The sequence below is a fragment of the Odocoileus virginianus genome, chromosome 24, assembly GCF_023699985.2.
Source record: "Odocoileus virginianus isolate 20LAN1187 ecotype Illinois chromosome 24, Ovbor_1.2, whole genome shotgun sequence".
Classification (NCBI taxonomy): domain Eukaryota; kingdom Metazoa; phylum Chordata; class Mammalia; order Artiodactyla; family Cervidae; genus Odocoileus; species Odocoileus virginianus.
Genome location: NC_069697.1, coordinates 36,647,462 through 36,666,562, shown reverse-complemented (window position 1 = coordinate 36,666,562; position 19,101 = coordinate 36,647,462). Strand labels below are relative to the sequence as shown.

Below are 19,101 nucleotides of genomic sequence, written 5' to 3'. Positions count from 1 at the left end.
CTTTTCCAGGCAATAACACTGGAGTGGGTTGCCAGGAGATCTTCCCAACCCGGGGATTGAATCCAGGTCTCTGCATTGCATGTGGATTATTACTGTCTGAGCCACCAGCAAACACCTAGGAGGAAATAATTAAATCCATGCACAATTATTTAAAAGAGTGATACTTTGATGACTCTTTTGTGATCAGTGAGTGTTTTCCAGGTATAAAAGGAGGTAAAATAGCACTTCAGTTGAGGCAACAAATGTTGACTCTGAGCACACATAAAAATGGCATCTCATTCAATGTATCTTTAAGGAGGATTCCAAAAGTAGAGGAAGGTAAACATAGAGTATAGGTTATAGACAGACTGAAAAGGAGGTAGATAGCTTTTTTCATCTGTTTACTTTTTCTTGTGTTTAAGTAAGAGGTGGTGAAGTCCTGGATAACTATGGGAGAGGCTGGAGAGACAGTGGTGCAGAAAGATTCTAGATCTCTCTTAGAGATGGAATCAATGGTGCATGCAAGCGAGAGAGAAAAGCACTTTGAAAATGATTCTGTGTTTTCCATTCTGAGTAATTAAAAATGAATGGCAAATGATTAACTGAGCTAAGTAATTCAGAAGGATGCGAAAAGACTAATAACAGAACAGATAATGTAGAGGATGAGAGAGGTGGTGCTCCTAGGTGGAACCTAGCATGGAAAAGCCAGGGAAAGGGAACAAGAGGTAGGACAGTCCAGGTGAAATAAATTATCAAAGCAAATTATTAGTCTCAAGCTTCTTTCTAGATTTTATAATATTTCTCTTAATAGCTTGACAGTTATGTTATTTTGGTGGTGGTTTAGTCACTAAGTCACGTCCAACTCTTGCAACCCCATAGACAGAGGAGCCTGACAGGCTACAGTCCATGGGGTTCTCCAGACATGAACACTGGAGTGGATTGCCATTTCTTTCTCCATAAGTTATTTTAAGCATATTCATATATCATCATCAATCAACATCTAGCAGCGCCTTTGTATAGAATACACTGTCACAAAACAAATACACTTTCATGAAGCATAAAGACACAAGATACAAGTCTTGTGGAGAAAAAAGTCAATAATTACTCCAGATATTTTGTAATAAAGTGACTGGAAGAATACTGGTTAGAAAAATAGATGTTGACAAAAAATCTTCAATTTCCACTCACTGTGTAAGAATTTGATTTGTTCAGTGTAAACAAAATGGTTCCTTAAGGCATTTCCCAGAATTCCTGTTGGTTAGCAAGGAGTAACTACTAGGTTGACTTTTTAAATAAACTCCTCATACACGTGATGAAATTCAACCTTTTCTTCTCCCACTTTGTTGTTGTTGGGCAGTCACTAAGTCTTATCCGACTCTTTGTGGTCCCATGGATTGCAGTATGCCAGGCTTCCCTGTCCTTTGTGAACCCTAAAAAGAATTTAGAAGAGCTCAAAATCTCAGGGCTTAGCACCATGAAACATTACTAAGAATGAGGGGGAAAAAAAACTGAAAAATATATAACAGAACAAAAATCCCATGTAGATATCATCCAAAGTTATTGAAATTTTTTTATATCTTCTACTGAATGAGCACAAACTCTTATAAATCCTTTAGAGTAATTAGTGCTGATTTCAGTCAGTAACACCTTAGATGTTTCAGACTGTTGTTAAAATAGCTGAGAAATTGTTTCTTCTGTGAAAGTATGAAAAGAAGTTTCAATTGATTATGATCCTTTTAATAATTGTGAAGTTTCAATGAATTCAGACAATTTCTTATAAGAACTTCATGTGTATGTGGAAAAACAGTGAAGCACCCATTAATCCTTGATAGATGGTGACACTGAATCCTGCAGTAAGGCCCCAAGGTCTGACAAACATATCAATTCAGGATCAAATTAAAAAGGAAAATCTTAAATAAAAAATACCACCTCAAACAGGTGAGTCACTTATTTGTCATAGCCCCAATGCAAAGAAAAATCAAATAGAACTTTTTTCTGGTTTTGCCCTGGGAAAGCATCTAAGTATTTGTAACTCTGAACCACCACATTTAACCAGCAGGGGACTGGGGTCTTTGACTGCTGTGTCATGGAGATGCTTGGATACTCATAATATTTTCTAACTCTCAAGTCATTACATTATGGAAGGAAGCATTCATGTAGCATCTTTGGAGTAGAGAAAATAACACTGAGACCAGGTTTCAGTTCAAAAGCCAAATTTGCCTTATGTTAGGAGGACAAATCTGACCCTTAGGCCTTTCATCTGTAAATGAGGATAATGAGACATAATTTAACTCTATTACAAGAATTAAGCAAAATAACGTGTTGCAAAAGTTTCCTGGACAGAGCAGGCACTTAGTAAATTAAATAAAAATAATCCTTTGAACAAATATTTTTTAATGACAAATATTGTTACTTGGGCAAGTTTTAAAAAACTTATGAATAAATGAAGTAATTTTAAAGAAATCATTTTTATTCTTATATTGCCACTATTTGTATATTTAAATTTTGGAGTTTTCCTCATTGTTAAGTGAAGATTTGATTTGAAAAGAAAAGCAGAGGTAATACTTAAATTTAAATTAACCTGCATCTATTCTTTGTTGAAACCTGACACATGAATTGGACACCACCCCCAGGTAGGCCAGCCAGATGAAAGATGGACGCCTAGTTAGGGTCCTGCAAAGCAGTTACATAAAACTGAAAGAGTTCCTGGTATAGGGATCACAGTGCCAGTTGACAGAGGATTTTCTGTGTCATCCTCAGCACTCATCTCTTGAAAAATCTACTATTCTAAGCAAATTTAAAAGGGAAAATACCTAACCTTTCCTAGAACTGGGGGATGACTTGTCCCATGAATATTAGTACCATAAATAGGCTTGCAAATATGTATCTGATAAAAAATAGGTTATCTCTCTTATAATTTTAAGGATGCTTAAACAGAATAGATCCTCTATGAATAAATAGTCATCATGTCTAGGAGCATGACTAAGCTTTTTTGTTCCATGGTCTCACCTATAAGCAAACATTTTGCCTATCATGACCATAAGTGTGAGTATTAAAATCAGAAAAAAAAATTATTTACTCAAATTTATTTTTTTTAAAGAACTAAGAAAAATTCAGTGGGCTTTGTAGTAAGATGTATCTACCTACTTCCCTTTTTTGGAGTTCTTCATTTGAATTTCTTTGATTATATACACTGATAAGTTTAAGAAAAATTGACTTTCATGACCAATTAGTTTTATTCCAAGGCTATCCATGTTAGAATATTCTGCCAGTGAGCTATTTCTAGCACCAAAAGCAAAGGTAATCCAGTAAGCTGGCCCTGGTTGTTTGTGAATTAAAAAAAAAACAAAAACAAAACAAACCTTGAAGATTATTTGTTAAGGATTTTGAGGAAAAAATTAACCCCCTGAAATCCATTATATATACGTTGAACGGTTTATAGCACAGAAGAGAAGAGAATGCTGAGTCTTTTTGGTCTCATCTATGCTCAGTTTATTCTCATAGATATTCACTAAGTAGTAATTCTTAAATGAATGCACCAAATGTCATATTTCAAATTCATAATTATCAGATGGTGTTTACTATGTATTTTTAACTTTTTTTCATTTAATTATCATGAATACCATGCTATGGAAGTATTCCCCATTTTGCTGATAAAGAAATGGAGACTATGAGAGATTAAGTACCTTGCAGGAGGTTACTTACTCAAGTGAGGACAACAGTATTCAAGTGGAATTTTTCTTAATGCCAAGTCTCATGCTTTAGTGAAAGCCTCACCTTACATTTCTAAAGAAGTAGGCAAACGAGTTTTAAAAGTCCTCAGCATTATAGCCTCATCTTGCCCAAAAGTCATATCAAAATTAGATTATGTACCATGTGCTTATTAACCCTAACCCTAACTAGCAAGGAGATCCAACCAATCCATCCTAAAGGAAATTAGTCCTGAATATTCATTGGAAGGATTGATGTTGAAGCTGAAACCCTAAGACTTTGGCCACCTGATGCGAAGAACTGACTCATTTGAAGAGATACCGATGCTGGGAAAGATAAAAGGCTGGAGGAGAAGGGGACGACAGAGGATGAGATGGTTGGATGGCATCACTGACTCAATAAACATGAGTTTGAGTAAGCTCCAGGAGTTGGTGATGAACAGGGAAGCCTGCTGTACTGCAGTCCATGGGGTCACAAGGAGCTGGACATGACTGAGCAACTGAACTGAACTGAACTATTGGCCAATAATAGATAGAAGTTATGTTTACATTCCCACTCTATTAGAAATGCTTGCTCCTTTCTCAAAGAGGAAATTCATCGTTGCAATCTAGCATTTCCTGACAGGGAAAGGACCAGAGTCAACAGTAAGGCAAGTATACAACTACCAGAATAAGCTGCCAGCAAATCATACACCCTTGCCAAAAACAGCACCATTTTGCTTGACATATGGGTTTATAATTGCCAAACAAATAGGAGTAGCAAGATTAGTGGGTTTCACCAGTTTTAAAAAACCATCATAACTGTTATCACTTAGATAATCAAGCTTTTAATGTATATATAAACAAATATCAACTTAGATTATCATAGACAAGGAGAAATATAATAAATATCTTTACAAATTTTATGGCTTTATCCTTTACATTCTTAAATTAATCATGGTTTGCATGGAATCACAGACTAACAGCCATACTAAGAACCCAAGGACTTATAATATTGAACCCTATCATTTTACAGAAGGGAAATCCATAGCCTTGACAAGTAAAATGTCCAAAGATCATGCCAGCCTCAGAGCCATATTTTGAGTCCAAATATTCTCTTTTCTCAAAGTTATACAACTAACTAGTGACAAGACTATAAATAGATCTTAAATTGTCTTTTTTCCTTCTTCATACAGCTTAGTGTTTTGCTATCTGAAAGAGATATAAGGAGAAAAAATTATAAAACACAAAATAAGCAAGCTGATACAACACAGGCACTATAATAAAATAGGTCTCAAAGCAAAAAAAAAACCCATCAAATATGTTAAAAGTCTACAGTATCTCAAAGAAAAAAATCCATTTTAATTTTTGACTTCTCTTTTGTTTTTCTTTTCCAGAAACTCTTAAAATAGATTAGATTATTAAATTTTATCAAAGGCAAGTATTTATGCTTATAATAATTGAGTTAACATTAAAGACTTTCTCAACATTTTCCCCAAGAGTTAGCAGAGTGAGCTAACTCTTAAAAAGATATCTCTTTTAAATCTTCTTAGACAATTTATAAAAATAACTGTTCTGGTATATGGCCCAGAGTAAATTTTAAGGTTAACCACACTAGTTACAGGAGTTTTACTGAAAATTCTTTACCAGATTCTAGGCAAGGATAAAAAATAGGGTGGACTAGCTGGAAGAATTCAGGAAAGGTCAAAAGGAGACTCCATGTATCCTACCACGTCCCAGAATCCTCGTTGGCATCCATCTTGGCTCAGCAATGCACGCGTGAGTAATAGTAATTGGCCAGAGACAACCAGGGAACTACTCCTGTCACCATGAAATACTGAGACTGTGAACCATGTGGCCCAGCAGCACTGGGTTTCCTTTCCCTCCTGCTCTTTGCCCAGGCACCCCTTCCCAATAAAATCCCTTGATTTGTCAGCAAAAAAAAAAAAAAAAGAAAGGTGGGAATCAGGAAAAGGGCTGGAAGAAAGGTAGATGGTTTGCTCGCAGCTTATCTTGGCAGTTGTATACTTTCCTAACTGTTGACTCTAGTCCTTCCCCTCTCGGGAAATGCTAGACTACAAGAATGCATTTCCTCCTTGAGAAAGGAGCAAGAGCATAGAGTGATGTCTGGTTACTTGCTGGGAAATAAAAACACATGGTCTATTATTGGCCAGTAAGCACATGCTAAATAACCTAATTTTAGGCAAGATGAGGCTATACTTATGAGGACTTTTAAAACTGGTTTACCTACTTCTTTAGAAATGTAAAAGTGAATATGAAAGGGAGAAGAGACATGTAATATGGAAAGTCCATAAATTAATTTACCAATAACAAATCTATAATTATTTTGTCTCAGACATTTAATAAAATCCCAGTAGTCAAGACAAATTTTAAATAGGTTTATCTTTTTCTTTTTCTTTCTTTCTTTTTTTTTTTTTTTTGCCTCAAAAGACTTCAGATCCTTCGTGTTAAGTCCTGCAATAAAATTGGAGTGTGTGATATTTTCAAAAAATGATCTTGGTCTCTTGGTCAGAAAATTCATTCATACATTAAATTATGTGTCAGGATTTCAAAGTAAGAAACAGCTTTTCCTCCTTTAACTTTGTCTTCACCCATCTCTGTCACAAAATTTAGGAAAATAAGTGCCATTTTCTCACTTAATCCTCACAACATCTAATTGGTAAACAGACACAAAACATTTTCTAAAGGGTACACAGCCAAGGACTGATAGACTCAGGAGGCCCAACTGGTTAAGCTAACTCCAGAAACAAAGCTCTCAATTAATACCTGAGATCAGAAAGGTTAATGTCTTCTTAAGCGACCCTTCTCCCTGGCCAGAGTGATTGACTGAGGGATGGGATGGGCACCTGCTCTAATCTAGTTCAATCACACAAATCCACTAATTCAGCCACAGTATTGGTCTGACAGTAGGTGTATGACTCAGACTTCTCAAGTAAGAATCTTTCCTTGAGAGTTTTCTCACTGGAGTTGGTGTTAAAAAAAATCATCTCTTTGCTTTTAAGAATGTATGATTGTGAGCTTCACGCTCTGGTCTATCTTGAGGAGTCAGTCTGAGAATGTGAAGCAATCTGCAAAGGAAGAAGAGATAAAAGCCAGAAACGTGGCAGACACAAGTGTTCAGTTAACCGGCTCTAGTTGTCCCAAAGCAGTGCAAAATCAGCTTTTTCTTCATTGAGTTCCAGTGAATTAAAACAAAGAATCCCCAACTACCATGGCACAGAGGAGATCACCTTGAGCTAGACTACTACAGAAAAATGCAATATGCCCTGTGTTGATATGTGAAAGGACATTTCAGGGATGTTTGTGATCTAACAGGACACAATATGTGATTGGGGAGCAGGAAGTAGGCATATAGGTTTCCAATGTAAGTTGTGTGCAGGGGGCACACCTGCTTTCTCTATTGTTTTCCTTTGTTTTTATACATCTATTTTTCAAAAATATAATGTAGGATTATATAAAGAGATGAACAACATCAAATGTATGAATCACTGTCACTTATGGGACTTTTCTATCAGCAATGCATTTTTTGAAGTGCTCTACATAAAACAACTATTTTCAAACTGTGATAAGCAAAGCACCATTCATTTTCTGGAGTGATGGGCTTGGGGGAGTACAGGAATCAGCATGAATGTAGAGGAGGTAAAAAATATCTGTGGTCCCCTGCCCCAGGCCCGTCTTTAAATAAAGCATCCACTCTCCCTCCTTGTTCAGTCAAAAAGCTTCCACATATGATTGCTTCTGAAGAAAGGTTATACTGCTAAAACACATGTAAGAACCATCGATACACATCTTCTCCATGTCTTCTCACAATAAAGACATGAGATATATTATCCGTTTCTTACTTGAAGGAACTAGGACATAAAAAGATTAAAGAATATGCTCAGGATATTATTCAGTGTAGACAAATACAGTATACTAACGCATATATATGGAATTTAAAAAGATGGTAACAATAACCCTATATGCAAAACAGAAAAAGAGACACAGATGTACAGAACAGACTTTTGGACTCTGTGGGAGAAGGCGAGGGTGAGGTATTCTGAAAGAATAGCATTGAAACAAGTATACTATCAAGGGTGAAACAGATCACCAGCCCAGGTTGGATGCATGAGACAAGTGCTCAGGGCTGGTGCACTGGGAAGACCCAGAGGGATGGGGTGGGGAGGGAGGCGGGAGGGGGGATCAGGATGGGGAACACATGTGAATCCATGGCTGATTCGTGTCAATGTACGGCAGAAGCCACTGCACTGTTGTGGAGTGATTGGCCTCCAACTGATAAAAATAAATGGGAAAAATAAATAAATCAATCAATAAAGAATATGCTCAGGATTACCTAGTCAATTGAAAGCAGAGGCAGAATGTGGACTTCATTGTCCTTGTTTGGCTCTAGAGCCCCATGGCACTATTCTTAGTACACCCTTACATCTCCTGGCAGAACAGTGGCCTGCTTACAGATCTTCATATTTGCTTATTTGTTCTCAAAATCTAAGCATCCAAGACCAAGTAAAAGTCATACTCTGACAGGCAATCAGACCATCTGTAATTGACTAGATGTAACAAGGAAACACACCTCAACACAGTCATGGAGCACCACTCAAGTAGGAAGGAGAAACATCTTATGTAAGATTTGAGTTCTTGCTGAAGAATCCAGAGGAGGGTCTAAGGGAAGAAGCAGTCAGTTCTGAGCATTTGCTGTTTCTGAGATAAGGCCAGGAGTATCAGAAATTAACTAGGGTTGGGACCCATCATGGGGCTTCCCAGGTGGTGCTAGTGGTAAAGAACCCACCTGCCAATGCAGGAGATGCAGGAGACATGGGTTAAATGTCTGGGTTGGGAAGATCCCCTGGAAAAGAAAATGGCAACCCACTCCAGTATTCTTTTGGAGAATCCCATGGACAGAGGACCCTGGTGGGCTACAGTCCATGGGGTCACAAAGAGCTGGACACGACTAAAGTGACTTCGCATGCCAGGGACCCATCATGAGGGGAGAGTAATTTACCAGCTGCATGTTCCTAGTAAAAGATAGGAAGGGTAAAGAAGGTATGGAATATTATTGGTAAGTCAACACTCGCCACTCAATGATGGGGTTGTTCTCGCATTTTCTAGTTGCTGCATGATCTTAGAAATGTTTCACAGTTGCCATTATCTTTGTCTCTCATACTACTAACCTGAATAAAGGCAGGTCACTTTGGTTTTTTGCCTTCTGAACTGATTTTTACTGTCAATCCCAGACAGACTTTTATATTCTCCAAACTTGCTGCTATCCCAGAGGGAGTTTTATTGAATTCAACACAAACACACACTGATATATACCTAACACACCTAATATATATGAAGATGGGGATAAATCATCTTATCAAAACACTTTATTCCCCCAGCCCAAGGCCAAGGATAAGACTTTGAAGGAATCCAAGGTAACATCCTACCAGGACAAGTTGGAGAACCCTTTGGGCTGAGCAGTAAAGTATGGCCTTTCTGATGTTGCAGATTTTTAATATCGTTTCTCTGATAAGAGATGCAGGTCACAGTGGTTGTCTTTATCTTCTTCTTTAAACCCCCATGTCCTACCCCTTTACTATCTTTCTGAGCTTGTACTCCACATCAAAAAGGATTCAGGGCTTTTAATTGTAAGAATTATTTATATCGTAACTTTATAGTTCAATTACTATACGTTGGGCTTGGTATCAGACAACACAGCTGAAAATATAATTTGGATATATTCCCTGTCCTGAAGTTGTTCACAATCTAGAGATGTTAAAAATTGTGAACTTAAAGCATGACACCCCAAGGAGAAAATTATAGCAAACATTAGTAATTTGGGTTGGAGCGTGTCTAAACCTAAGCATCAGAAAAGACATTTGCATTAAAAGCTGACTAGAGTGACTGTCTTGTGCCCATGCTCAGTGCTAACTGGCTCAGTCATGTCTGACTCTTTTGCAACCCCATGGACTATAACCCACCAGGCGCCTCTGTCCATGGGATTTCCCAGGAAAGAATGCTGGAGTGGGTTGCCAGTTTCTTCTCCAGGGGATATTCCCCACCCACTAATCAAACGCCCATCTCCTGCATTGGCAGGTGGATTCTTTACCACTGAGCCACCAAGGAAGCCTAGAGTGACCATCTACTTACCATAAAAACTAAAAAGATTGTTAAGTACTGCTTGTTTCTTACTTAACTTCCTCTTTTCAATGTGTAACTAAGCAGTTTAAGGTAAAAAAATCCAGAAACCCAATGGCATAGTATTCTAAATAGGCTAAAGTAATTAACCAGATTGATGATTTGTTCATGTTTGATATTCAGTGAAAGTGAAAGTCACTTAGTCATGTCCAGCTCTTTGCAACCCCATGGACTATCCAGTCCATGGAGTTCTCCAGGCCAGAATACTGGAGTGGGTAGCCTTTCCCTTCTCCAGGCGGTCATCTCAACCTAGGGATCGAATCCAGGTCTCCTTGCATTGAAGCAAAATACATGTTAACAACAAATCATGTAAGTACTGAAATTATTCTTGATAGCAATATTATATACATTTTGTTAGGCAAAAAAAGAATATACATTTAAAACCCTTCAAGAATATAGGGATCCCACATTTAAAATGATTTTAAATAGCAATTCAGTGAGGTCTCTAATTTGTGTTTGGAATGTGGAAGAGAATTGAATGTGAAGACCACAATTACATAGGCTTGAGCCATTAGAGAAATTAAATATGACACACATAAACTTGAAGAGTTTATTTTAAATAAATCAAATATCCTGATGTTGTAGCCACAAGTTATGAAATTATATTTGGTTTTCATACTAACACCAAAACTTCAAAATGGCATTCACAATTGACTAACCTTTTTTCTGTCGCCACAGTTTGTACTGAGACAGCCCACATATTTGGGCAAATACACGAACGTGTACCCATCACTAGTGTAATTTGTGGTCATGGGACAGAGCATTTCAGAGACCCCGCTGTCTTTCTCAGACAAATGTCTTTAGGAAAGATCATTTAAATTAGGTCAAACATTGAAAACTAATGTTTCTCTGTGTGATTGAGGTTTATTATTGGTCATCTTATTGAATAAAATAATATGTGTGCTGAGGCATAGTTTTAAAATATCTGTGTAGAAAAGAGAAGGAAAACTGCAAGAACAAATACCCTTGGAAACAGCTTAGGTGCTCTGCTTTCCCCTGTGTCATTTATTTTCCTTCCGTGCCCTTGCCTTGACACTTGAAGCGCAGGATGTAGCATTCTAGTGCTTTTCTAGACCTGGTTCCTTTCCAGAGTGATCTGCTGAAAGTGGCAGCAAGGTAGAAAGAGCATGGACTTTGGAGCCAGGCTGGTCTGAGATCTAATCCTGGCTCTGCCTTCTACTGGTTACTGGTCTTAAACAGTAATTTTATCTGAATCTGAGTTACATAATCTATAAAATGCAGGCATGAAAGTAAGAGACACTTGCTCCTTGGAAGAAAAGCTATGACAAACTTAGACAGCATTTTAAAAAGCAGAGATGTCACTTTGCTGACAAAGGTCTATATAGTCAAAGCTATGGTTTTTCTAGTAGTCATGTATGGATATGAGAGTTGGACCACAAAAAAGGCTGAGCTCTGAAGAATGGATGCTTTCATATTGTGCTGGAGAAGACTCTTGAGAGTCCCTTGGACTTCAAGGAGATCAAACCAGTCAATTCTAAAGGAAATCAACCCTGAATATTCTTTGGAAGGACTGATGCTGAAGCTGGAGCTCCAAAACTTGCCACCTAATGCAAACAGCCAACTCATTGGAAAAGACCCTGAAAGATGGAGGACAGGAGGAGAAGGAGGTGACAGATGATGAGATGATTGGATGGCATCACCAATTCAATGGACATGAGTCTGAGCAAACTTGGGGAGATAGTGAAGGACAGGAAAGCCTGGCATGCTGCAGTCCATGGGGTCACAAAGTCGGATGTGATTGAGTGACTGAACAACAGCAACAACGAATCTATAGTCAGGATAGTAAGTTCTACCATCTTAGGCTATTGTATAAATATCACAATACACATAAAGGACCAGTGTGATGTCTGTCTTGTAATTATAGAGCAGTGAATAGCAGCTATCATAGTTATTATTGGTGTCATCATAGGTACTGGTGGTGCTGTTATGCAGCATCTCCATCAGGAGGCAGCTACCTGAGGGCCGTTTATATTGTGCCTACTGTTCTGCCCTCACTTTTACCCTCACTGCCCTGCTCACTTCTAAGAAGTCCTTTATGTGTGTCTCATAATGTTTTCTCTCCTACATTTTCCATGCAGCACCAAACGCTGCTAACAGGGCAGTAGCAGGATGTAGGTAGACACAATCATTGTCTACCCTACAAGGAGTATGACTGTGCTTTCAATGATCAAGTTGAAGAGAAGACTCTTCTCTTCAATCTTGAGTCTTTCTACATGTAAGGAGAATATTCCAAAGAAAGGGATATTTAGACAGCTGTTGATATAGTTGATAGCAATGACTTAAAGTTTCAAATTTAGAGAACTTCCAAAAATCTATTATATTTACAGAAATAGACACAAATCTATTATACTTGCAATCTGTTGACTGTATTTTTAGCCTGTCACTCTTCCCAGTAATGTGTTCATTGAAAAAAGTACTTAATAATTGTGGAGAGTTGAACTGAAGAGTATACTTTTTTGTTCCCACTTTTCAACCCTTTCTCAAGAATTCTCATGTTGCTGGATTTAGACCCATAAATTTCCTTAGCACAGGAAGAGCCCTTCTAGATGGCACTCAAGATGTATTTTAAGTATATAGAATATCACATCATTTTTATTCTTAAATCACAGCGTTAATATTTCAGGGCAATTGTTCTTTAGATATAAATTTGAGTATTATTATCAAAAATAAATTTCTTAAACATTGTATATAAGTCCCTAAATATTTTAAAACTATTGATATATGGGATATGAAATCATGCAATATCTTCCAGTATACATACGATGTCAGTCAGTTCAGTCGCTTAGCATGTCTGACTCTTTGTGACATCATGGACTGCAGTAAGCCAGGCTTCCCTGTCCATTACCAACTCCCAGAGCTTGCTCAAACTCATGTCCATCGAGTTGGTGATGTCATCCAACCATTTCATCCTCTCTTGTCCCCTTCTCCTCCTCAATGTCATTGCCCCAGGTTTAACATTATTAGCATTTTTTGCTGCATCTCTTCATCTTATTGTGTCACAGATTACTTATGATTTTTCACTAATTTACATATGTTTCTTGACCTAGTGCCTTCTAGTAGAAGTTTAGGACTGCTAGATCATAGGAAAAATAGAAACATTTGTGATTGTATTATCTTAAATGATTTATATGAACTCATGGTATAAATAGTCCATACACCTTCACACACAAAATCCTTGATCAACCATTTTTATTTTTACTAAGTCACTTAAGCCTAAGAAAAGCTGGTATTTTTTTCAAAGGAAACACTTGTTTCTCAGGGTTACATAAAATGGTCTTCCCCAAAGCAGCGGAAATGAGCAATAGTGACTGTTATCAATGAAATAATAAGCTCGTGTTTGATTTGTATTATAGGTGCATCCATCCTATCACCATGTCTTCTCGGCTTCCTGCTACCTGCCTTTGGCATCCTTGTCTACTTGGAATTCTGAATGTGATGTGACAACCTGCTCTTCCCAGCCCAGCTCAGAGAACACCCTTCATTCCTGTGATGACTGCAGTTCCTTCCAATCCCTGCGGCTCCATCCTAAGCCAAATAAATCATAGTTTAACAAACTATCCAACTGATTTACAACATATGTTATGACTGAGGCATTCAGGAACCCCTTCATCCAAAAGAATAAACTTTTAAATGAATATAAATGATTTTTAACTCGTTCCAATATGCCTTATAAACCACTTAAACTGATTCTGTGACAGTTGCATGATTTAATCCAATGGGACAAGTTACAGTGTTCAATTCAATACTATAGGCTGTAGACTGAAAGTAAAATCACCATACACAGGTGCTTTAAATTTAATAACAAGTTGTGAAATATAATAGAGGTTGAAGTGTTGATCGTATGTGGTAAATGTAAGAGTACTATAGTCTCTTGTACTATCCTCTCTGTTTTGGGTCCTGCATATTTTTGAATGGCCCCTATCATTCTTGACATTTTGAGTTTTCTTAGGAAAAAAAAATAGAACTGAAGAATTAGACATAATTTCCAATGCCAAATCATTTTATTGAATAAGTTGGAAGATTTTGAATATTGAAAACCAAATTCTAGAACTTATGATCAGTATTCCTATTTTGGAAGCAAGTAATTTTCTAAATATTTGGTTTTCAGAATCAGTAATTCTTTTAAGTTAGTTTTTTAATAGTAAAATTAACATACTGTATGAGGTTCTTTTTTTTTTTACTTTTGTATTCTACTCTGATGTTCTGATGTTCTTTTATGCTTTTCTTATCAATTTCAAACCTCAAAAATCACAGCTCTTGTGATAGAGTATCATCATGTTGCTGTATTTATTCATATGTGAAATGATCAATTTTAAAAAGTAGAGAGCTCCCATTTTTTTAGTTGAGATGTAACAGGCTTTACATAGCTAGGAATAAATGTCAGTTAAGTGAATATCAGAAATATCCAATATTCTAGTGTCTTTGCTTTTGTGCTCCATTATAAGTAAAACCTTTATTAAAGGTGTGGGATCAAGAAATCACCTGTAGCTTGGAAAAACTACAGTATTCCCTATTATTTTTTAAATTTAGTTTTAAACTCATTTCCTGCTTCAATGCAATACCGAAAACTGGCTAAAAATACCAAATCAAGGTTTGTTAATGGTACTTTGAAGAGTATCCGAAACTAGAAGGCTGGGAGGAGACAAATAGCTTGTCTGTGCAGTGGTATCTCCCAAGTGTTGGTATTTTAGGTTTTTATAAGTCCTGAAAAGGAAGATGCACATTTCTTCATTCTCCATGGTGTGCAGGGACATGTGTTTGAGTGTGGATATGAAAGAAGTCGAGTAATAAAGGATTAGCTGGCTAATGAAATAGTGCAATGTCTGATGCTTCAAGAGGTATAATCCTATTTTATTAGCACAACCTTGCTAGCTAATTAGAGATAGAGTTTATCTTTTTAGAAAGGATACCTTATAGGTTCATAAAAATATCTACAGGAAGCAAAATAGATCTATTACTATTTTACCCCCTTTTCTTTAATTTGTATAATTTTTGTACTATATATCTATGTGTAAATGTTTAGAGCTTTCATTATGAAAATACCAATAAATATTTCATTAGTTTACATTTAACTCTTTGTTATAAAATGAAACTTTTTAAAAACAAGTGAAAGGGATGATTCCCCAGTAGAAGTATGTCAACGGTCTGAGATCATTGCCAGATTTCATAAAATATTTAATTATTTGAAAAAGAAACAAAATCTCTTCATACTTTCGGGGAAACAAATACTCTGTGAGCCTTCTGTACAAATGTTTGTGTTTTCATTGTTACACTTTGGGGTTTTCCTTTTGCAATGTGACCCATGTTGGGCATTTTTATATAATCAACAACTAAATATTTTGCCAAATGCATGCTTGCCTTTTATTTTCTTATGTATGGTAATAAAGAGCAAAACTGGTTAGATTTTGCATGAAATGGTTCTGACAGATAAGAAGAAAACAGACTTTGAAGGTTGTTTGTTTAATTTTAAATTTGTGACAGAGATAAAATAGATTAAAATCTCTCATACACTGATAATTCAAGCTTTCATTTCCTCATACAAGTGTACAAATTTGACTGGGACCATCAGGTTTAAACTGTTGTCAAACTAACTAATGCATCATCTGCTTTAAGACACAAGATTCTTGATTAAACTTTATATAGCGATAGATACATCTGTTGTTTCTTTGTATTTCAAGGAAAGGTGGTAGTAGTTTTATTTGATACTGATAAATATTGAATTGATTTTTTTAGTTATTTTTTATCATTTTTTTCAATGGAGTAGCATAGGACTGTGCTTTGTCCTTTTTATGAATGAAAAAAAAATTATAAAGAAATAAATGTCTTACTGTTACCCAAGAATTAACAACTGTCCTTTCAATTTACCTGAAGTTGAAAATTCATTTTTAGAGGATTTTCATTAAAAATTTAATAACATGGAAAAAATATTACATGTTAAACAACAGTTCAATGTTTGAAGCGTTCTACAAAAAAATATACATGCAAACCTATACATGCACACACAGGCATTACAATGACATACGATCACCTTATGCTGGACACTAATGCAAACTGTTAGATACTCAAAAAATAAAAAACTGGTTAAACCCTGAATGAGCTGACACTCTTAACAGAGGAATTTACTTAAAAGCATAGCTGTGCAAACAGGAATCTGGTGCAGGAAAAGCCTTCTCTGAGTCCTGAGCCAGACTGAGCCTCAAATGCTGAATCCCAGAGCTTCCTGCCTTCTGCCTTACATCCTCCCTTGTGTTCTGATTGTGATTTCTCACTGACATTCTGACCTCTCTTCCTGTTTCATGAAGCTTGCTTCCACCCTGTACCCTGGTTCCCCTTTTGGACCCCGCCTCTGTTTCTTGACCCTAAGTATTATATTACTTCCATTCTAATATTTTACTTTCGGTATTTGACCCAGGATTGACCCCATCTCTAATTCTCCAGGCTTTGGGAGATCAAAGCTTCTTTCTGTGAGTGCATTTTTCCCTGTTAGTTGTTCTCAAATCTGGTTGTCCATCAGGATAACCTGGAGAATTTGAAAAAAGCAAAATAGATTTCCTAGGCCTCAGTTCAGGCTTACCAAATCAAAATTGGGCAGTGAGACATAGGGATCTGTATCTTGTTAGGTTGTTCATGAGAGTCTGAAAGGGATCAGGTTTGAGAATCACAGTTTTCATCATTATTACAAGTTAGATTAATTGATATTTTAAATTGAATCAACAATATAAACATCATGGATACATAATTTAAATTCTCTTAAAAACAAATCCGTTCTCTTGGTTCATCTAAAATGTTAATTTGTTCACTTGTTGTCTTTTGGTTCTACATCTTTAGTGTCAAAATGCTATATACTTTTTGTCTGTTAAAATTATCCCCTAATTTGTGTCTAAAATCCATGCAGCAGACTGAAATGAATTTCAGAAGGTTTTCTCTCTAGAGGAATATGGATTTTATTTTTTTCTTTTCTCTTTTTGTAACTTGGAAAGTTAATTAAATTTTGATACCTAATTTCCTGAGTCTCTAATCTTTTGGAGACGGCTACTATAAAGATCGTTGAAAGGTGCCCCTTCACCAACTTGAGCATTTTTTTTTCACAATGGAAACATGAGTGGTTATGAATGAGTTAACTTCAAAATTAGTGGGTAGGGAGGCCAAAATTAGTTTCAACATTGTTTATCACATTTTAAAAACAGGTTTCACTTTTTAATTACTACTAATAAATTTGATGCTTGGGGAAATTACATGCATCAGTACCCATAATGCTATTACTATTTGACTCTTGAATTCAATTGGGCATATCCTAAGGCAAAACTGTGAAGTGAAGAAATTTGGTCTTAATCTATCCTATGTCCTCAGTCAGGCTCTTCTGTTTAATGAAAGCTGCCTTAAAAGCAATCCCCTAACTTTCATACCTTCTTGTATTAGTTTCCTAGGTTTTCCACAACAAATGACCACAAACTGAGTGGCTTCAAACAACAGAAATCTGTCTCTTCCATTTCTGGAAGCTGGAAGTTGGAATTCAAGGTGTAAGCAAGATTGGTTTCATGTGGAGATTCTGGGGGAGCATCTGTTCTCTGCCTCTCTTGTAGCTTCGTGTGGTTGGAGGCAATCCTTGGTGTTCCTTGGTTTGCAGCTGCATGTCTCCAATCTCAGTTTCTCTTGTCATGTGACATTCTCCCTTCGTATCTTTGTATCTAAACTTCTCTCTTTTTCTGGTTGCTGGGGTAAAGGACAGGAGGAAGGGGTAATCACAGAGTTTGAGATGTGTGGCAGTCTGAAGGGGAGGGGAATCTGGGGGAGAATGGATACATGTACAGATAGGGTGAATCCCATAGCTATTCACCTGAAACTGTCACAGCGCTGTTTGCTAATCAGCTATACCTCCATACAAAATTTAAAAAGTTTAAAAAATATAAATAAAGGAATAATTTTCTCTCTTCTCTTAAAAAAAACCAGTCACTGGATTAGGGCCCACTCTAATCCAGTTTGACATCATCTTAATTTGATTACATCTAAAAAGATCCCATTTCCAAAAAAGGTCACATTCATAGATTCCAGCTGAATATAAATCTAGAATACTATTCACCCCTGTATGTCTCTTTTCCTCTTTTTAAAACCTGTGTATCCCCACTCAGCCTTCCCAGCTGAAGCAGTGGTAAAGAATCCGCCTGTCAGTAGAGGAGACACAAGAGACGTGGATTTGATCCCTGGGTCGGGAAGATCCCCTGGAATAGGAAATGGCAGCCCACTCCAGTATTCTTGCCTGGAGAATTCCATGGACAGAGGAGCCTGGTGGGCTGTAGTTCATGGGATTGGAAAAAGTCAGACATAACTGAGCAACTGAACACATACACACACTCATGCCCCACTCATGCTAATGAGGATTAGACTGAAAAACTACTCTAGGCATGCTTTTATAAAACATTTATGTTGACAATATACAACAGCATGGAACAGCATATATTATGCTAAGTGAAAAAAAAAAAACAGACTGAAAAGACTGTGTGATTCCATTTATATGACATTCTGGAAAAGGCAAAATTCTAGAGACAGAGAACAAGTCAGTGGTTATAAAGTGTTAAGAGTAAGGAGGAGAGTTTGACCTAAAAAGGACAGCATGGAGGGAACTTCTCAAGGGTGCCAAAACTGATGGCAGTGACTCAAATATGCTTATGAAAACTCATAAAACTATACAAGAATAAAGTGAGTTTTACTGTATGTGCACTTTAGAAATTTTTATAATGTAGTCATGTAAAGATCATGGATGTTGGGCAGACCTGTGATCATATTCTAACTCTGTTATTACCTTATGAGATACCTTGTGAAACCTTGGATGAGTTTTCACTCATGGATAAGTTGACATTTGGAAGATAATTTCCTTTACCATAAAGTGAGGGTAGTACTTTTGAATCATTTAGAATCCTTTCAGTTGCAAGAGACACACACTCAACTCAAATAAGTTTAAGACAAACAAGAACTTTGTTGACTCAAATAATTGCATCTATGAGATACAAGGGCTTAAATAGTGTTCTCAGAGAACTTTCTCTCCATCTGATGAATCTGGTTCTCCCTGTGCACATGTTTCATTCATATGCAGGCTATTTCCTTGTGGCAGGAATCATGGGTGCTGACTGGTCAAAGCCTACATGCTATTGATTGGTGGCCCCAAAGCACTAGAGATTCTTTTTCCTACTTATTACAGGTACAAAATCTCATTAAA

General features: G+C 36.7%; 1 protein-coding gene across 2 annotated transcripts in view; it reads left to right on the top strand.

Annotated features, from left to right (window-relative positions):
- CNTN1 (contactin 1) overlaps positions 1-15,728 on the top strand; it is a 389,716-nt gene extending 373,988 nt beyond the window's left edge. For both annotated transcript variants that reach the window (XM_070454566.1, XM_070454567.1), the window contains one exon: positions 13,241-15,728. In XM_070454566.1, coding sequence (XP_070310667.1) covers positions 13,241-13,317 — 77 coding nt within the window. In that variant the 3' untranslated portion in view covers positions 13,318-15,728. The remainder of the gene's footprint in view (positions 1-13,240) is intronic.
- The last annotated feature ends 3,373 nt before the right edge of the window (positions 15,729-19,101 follow it).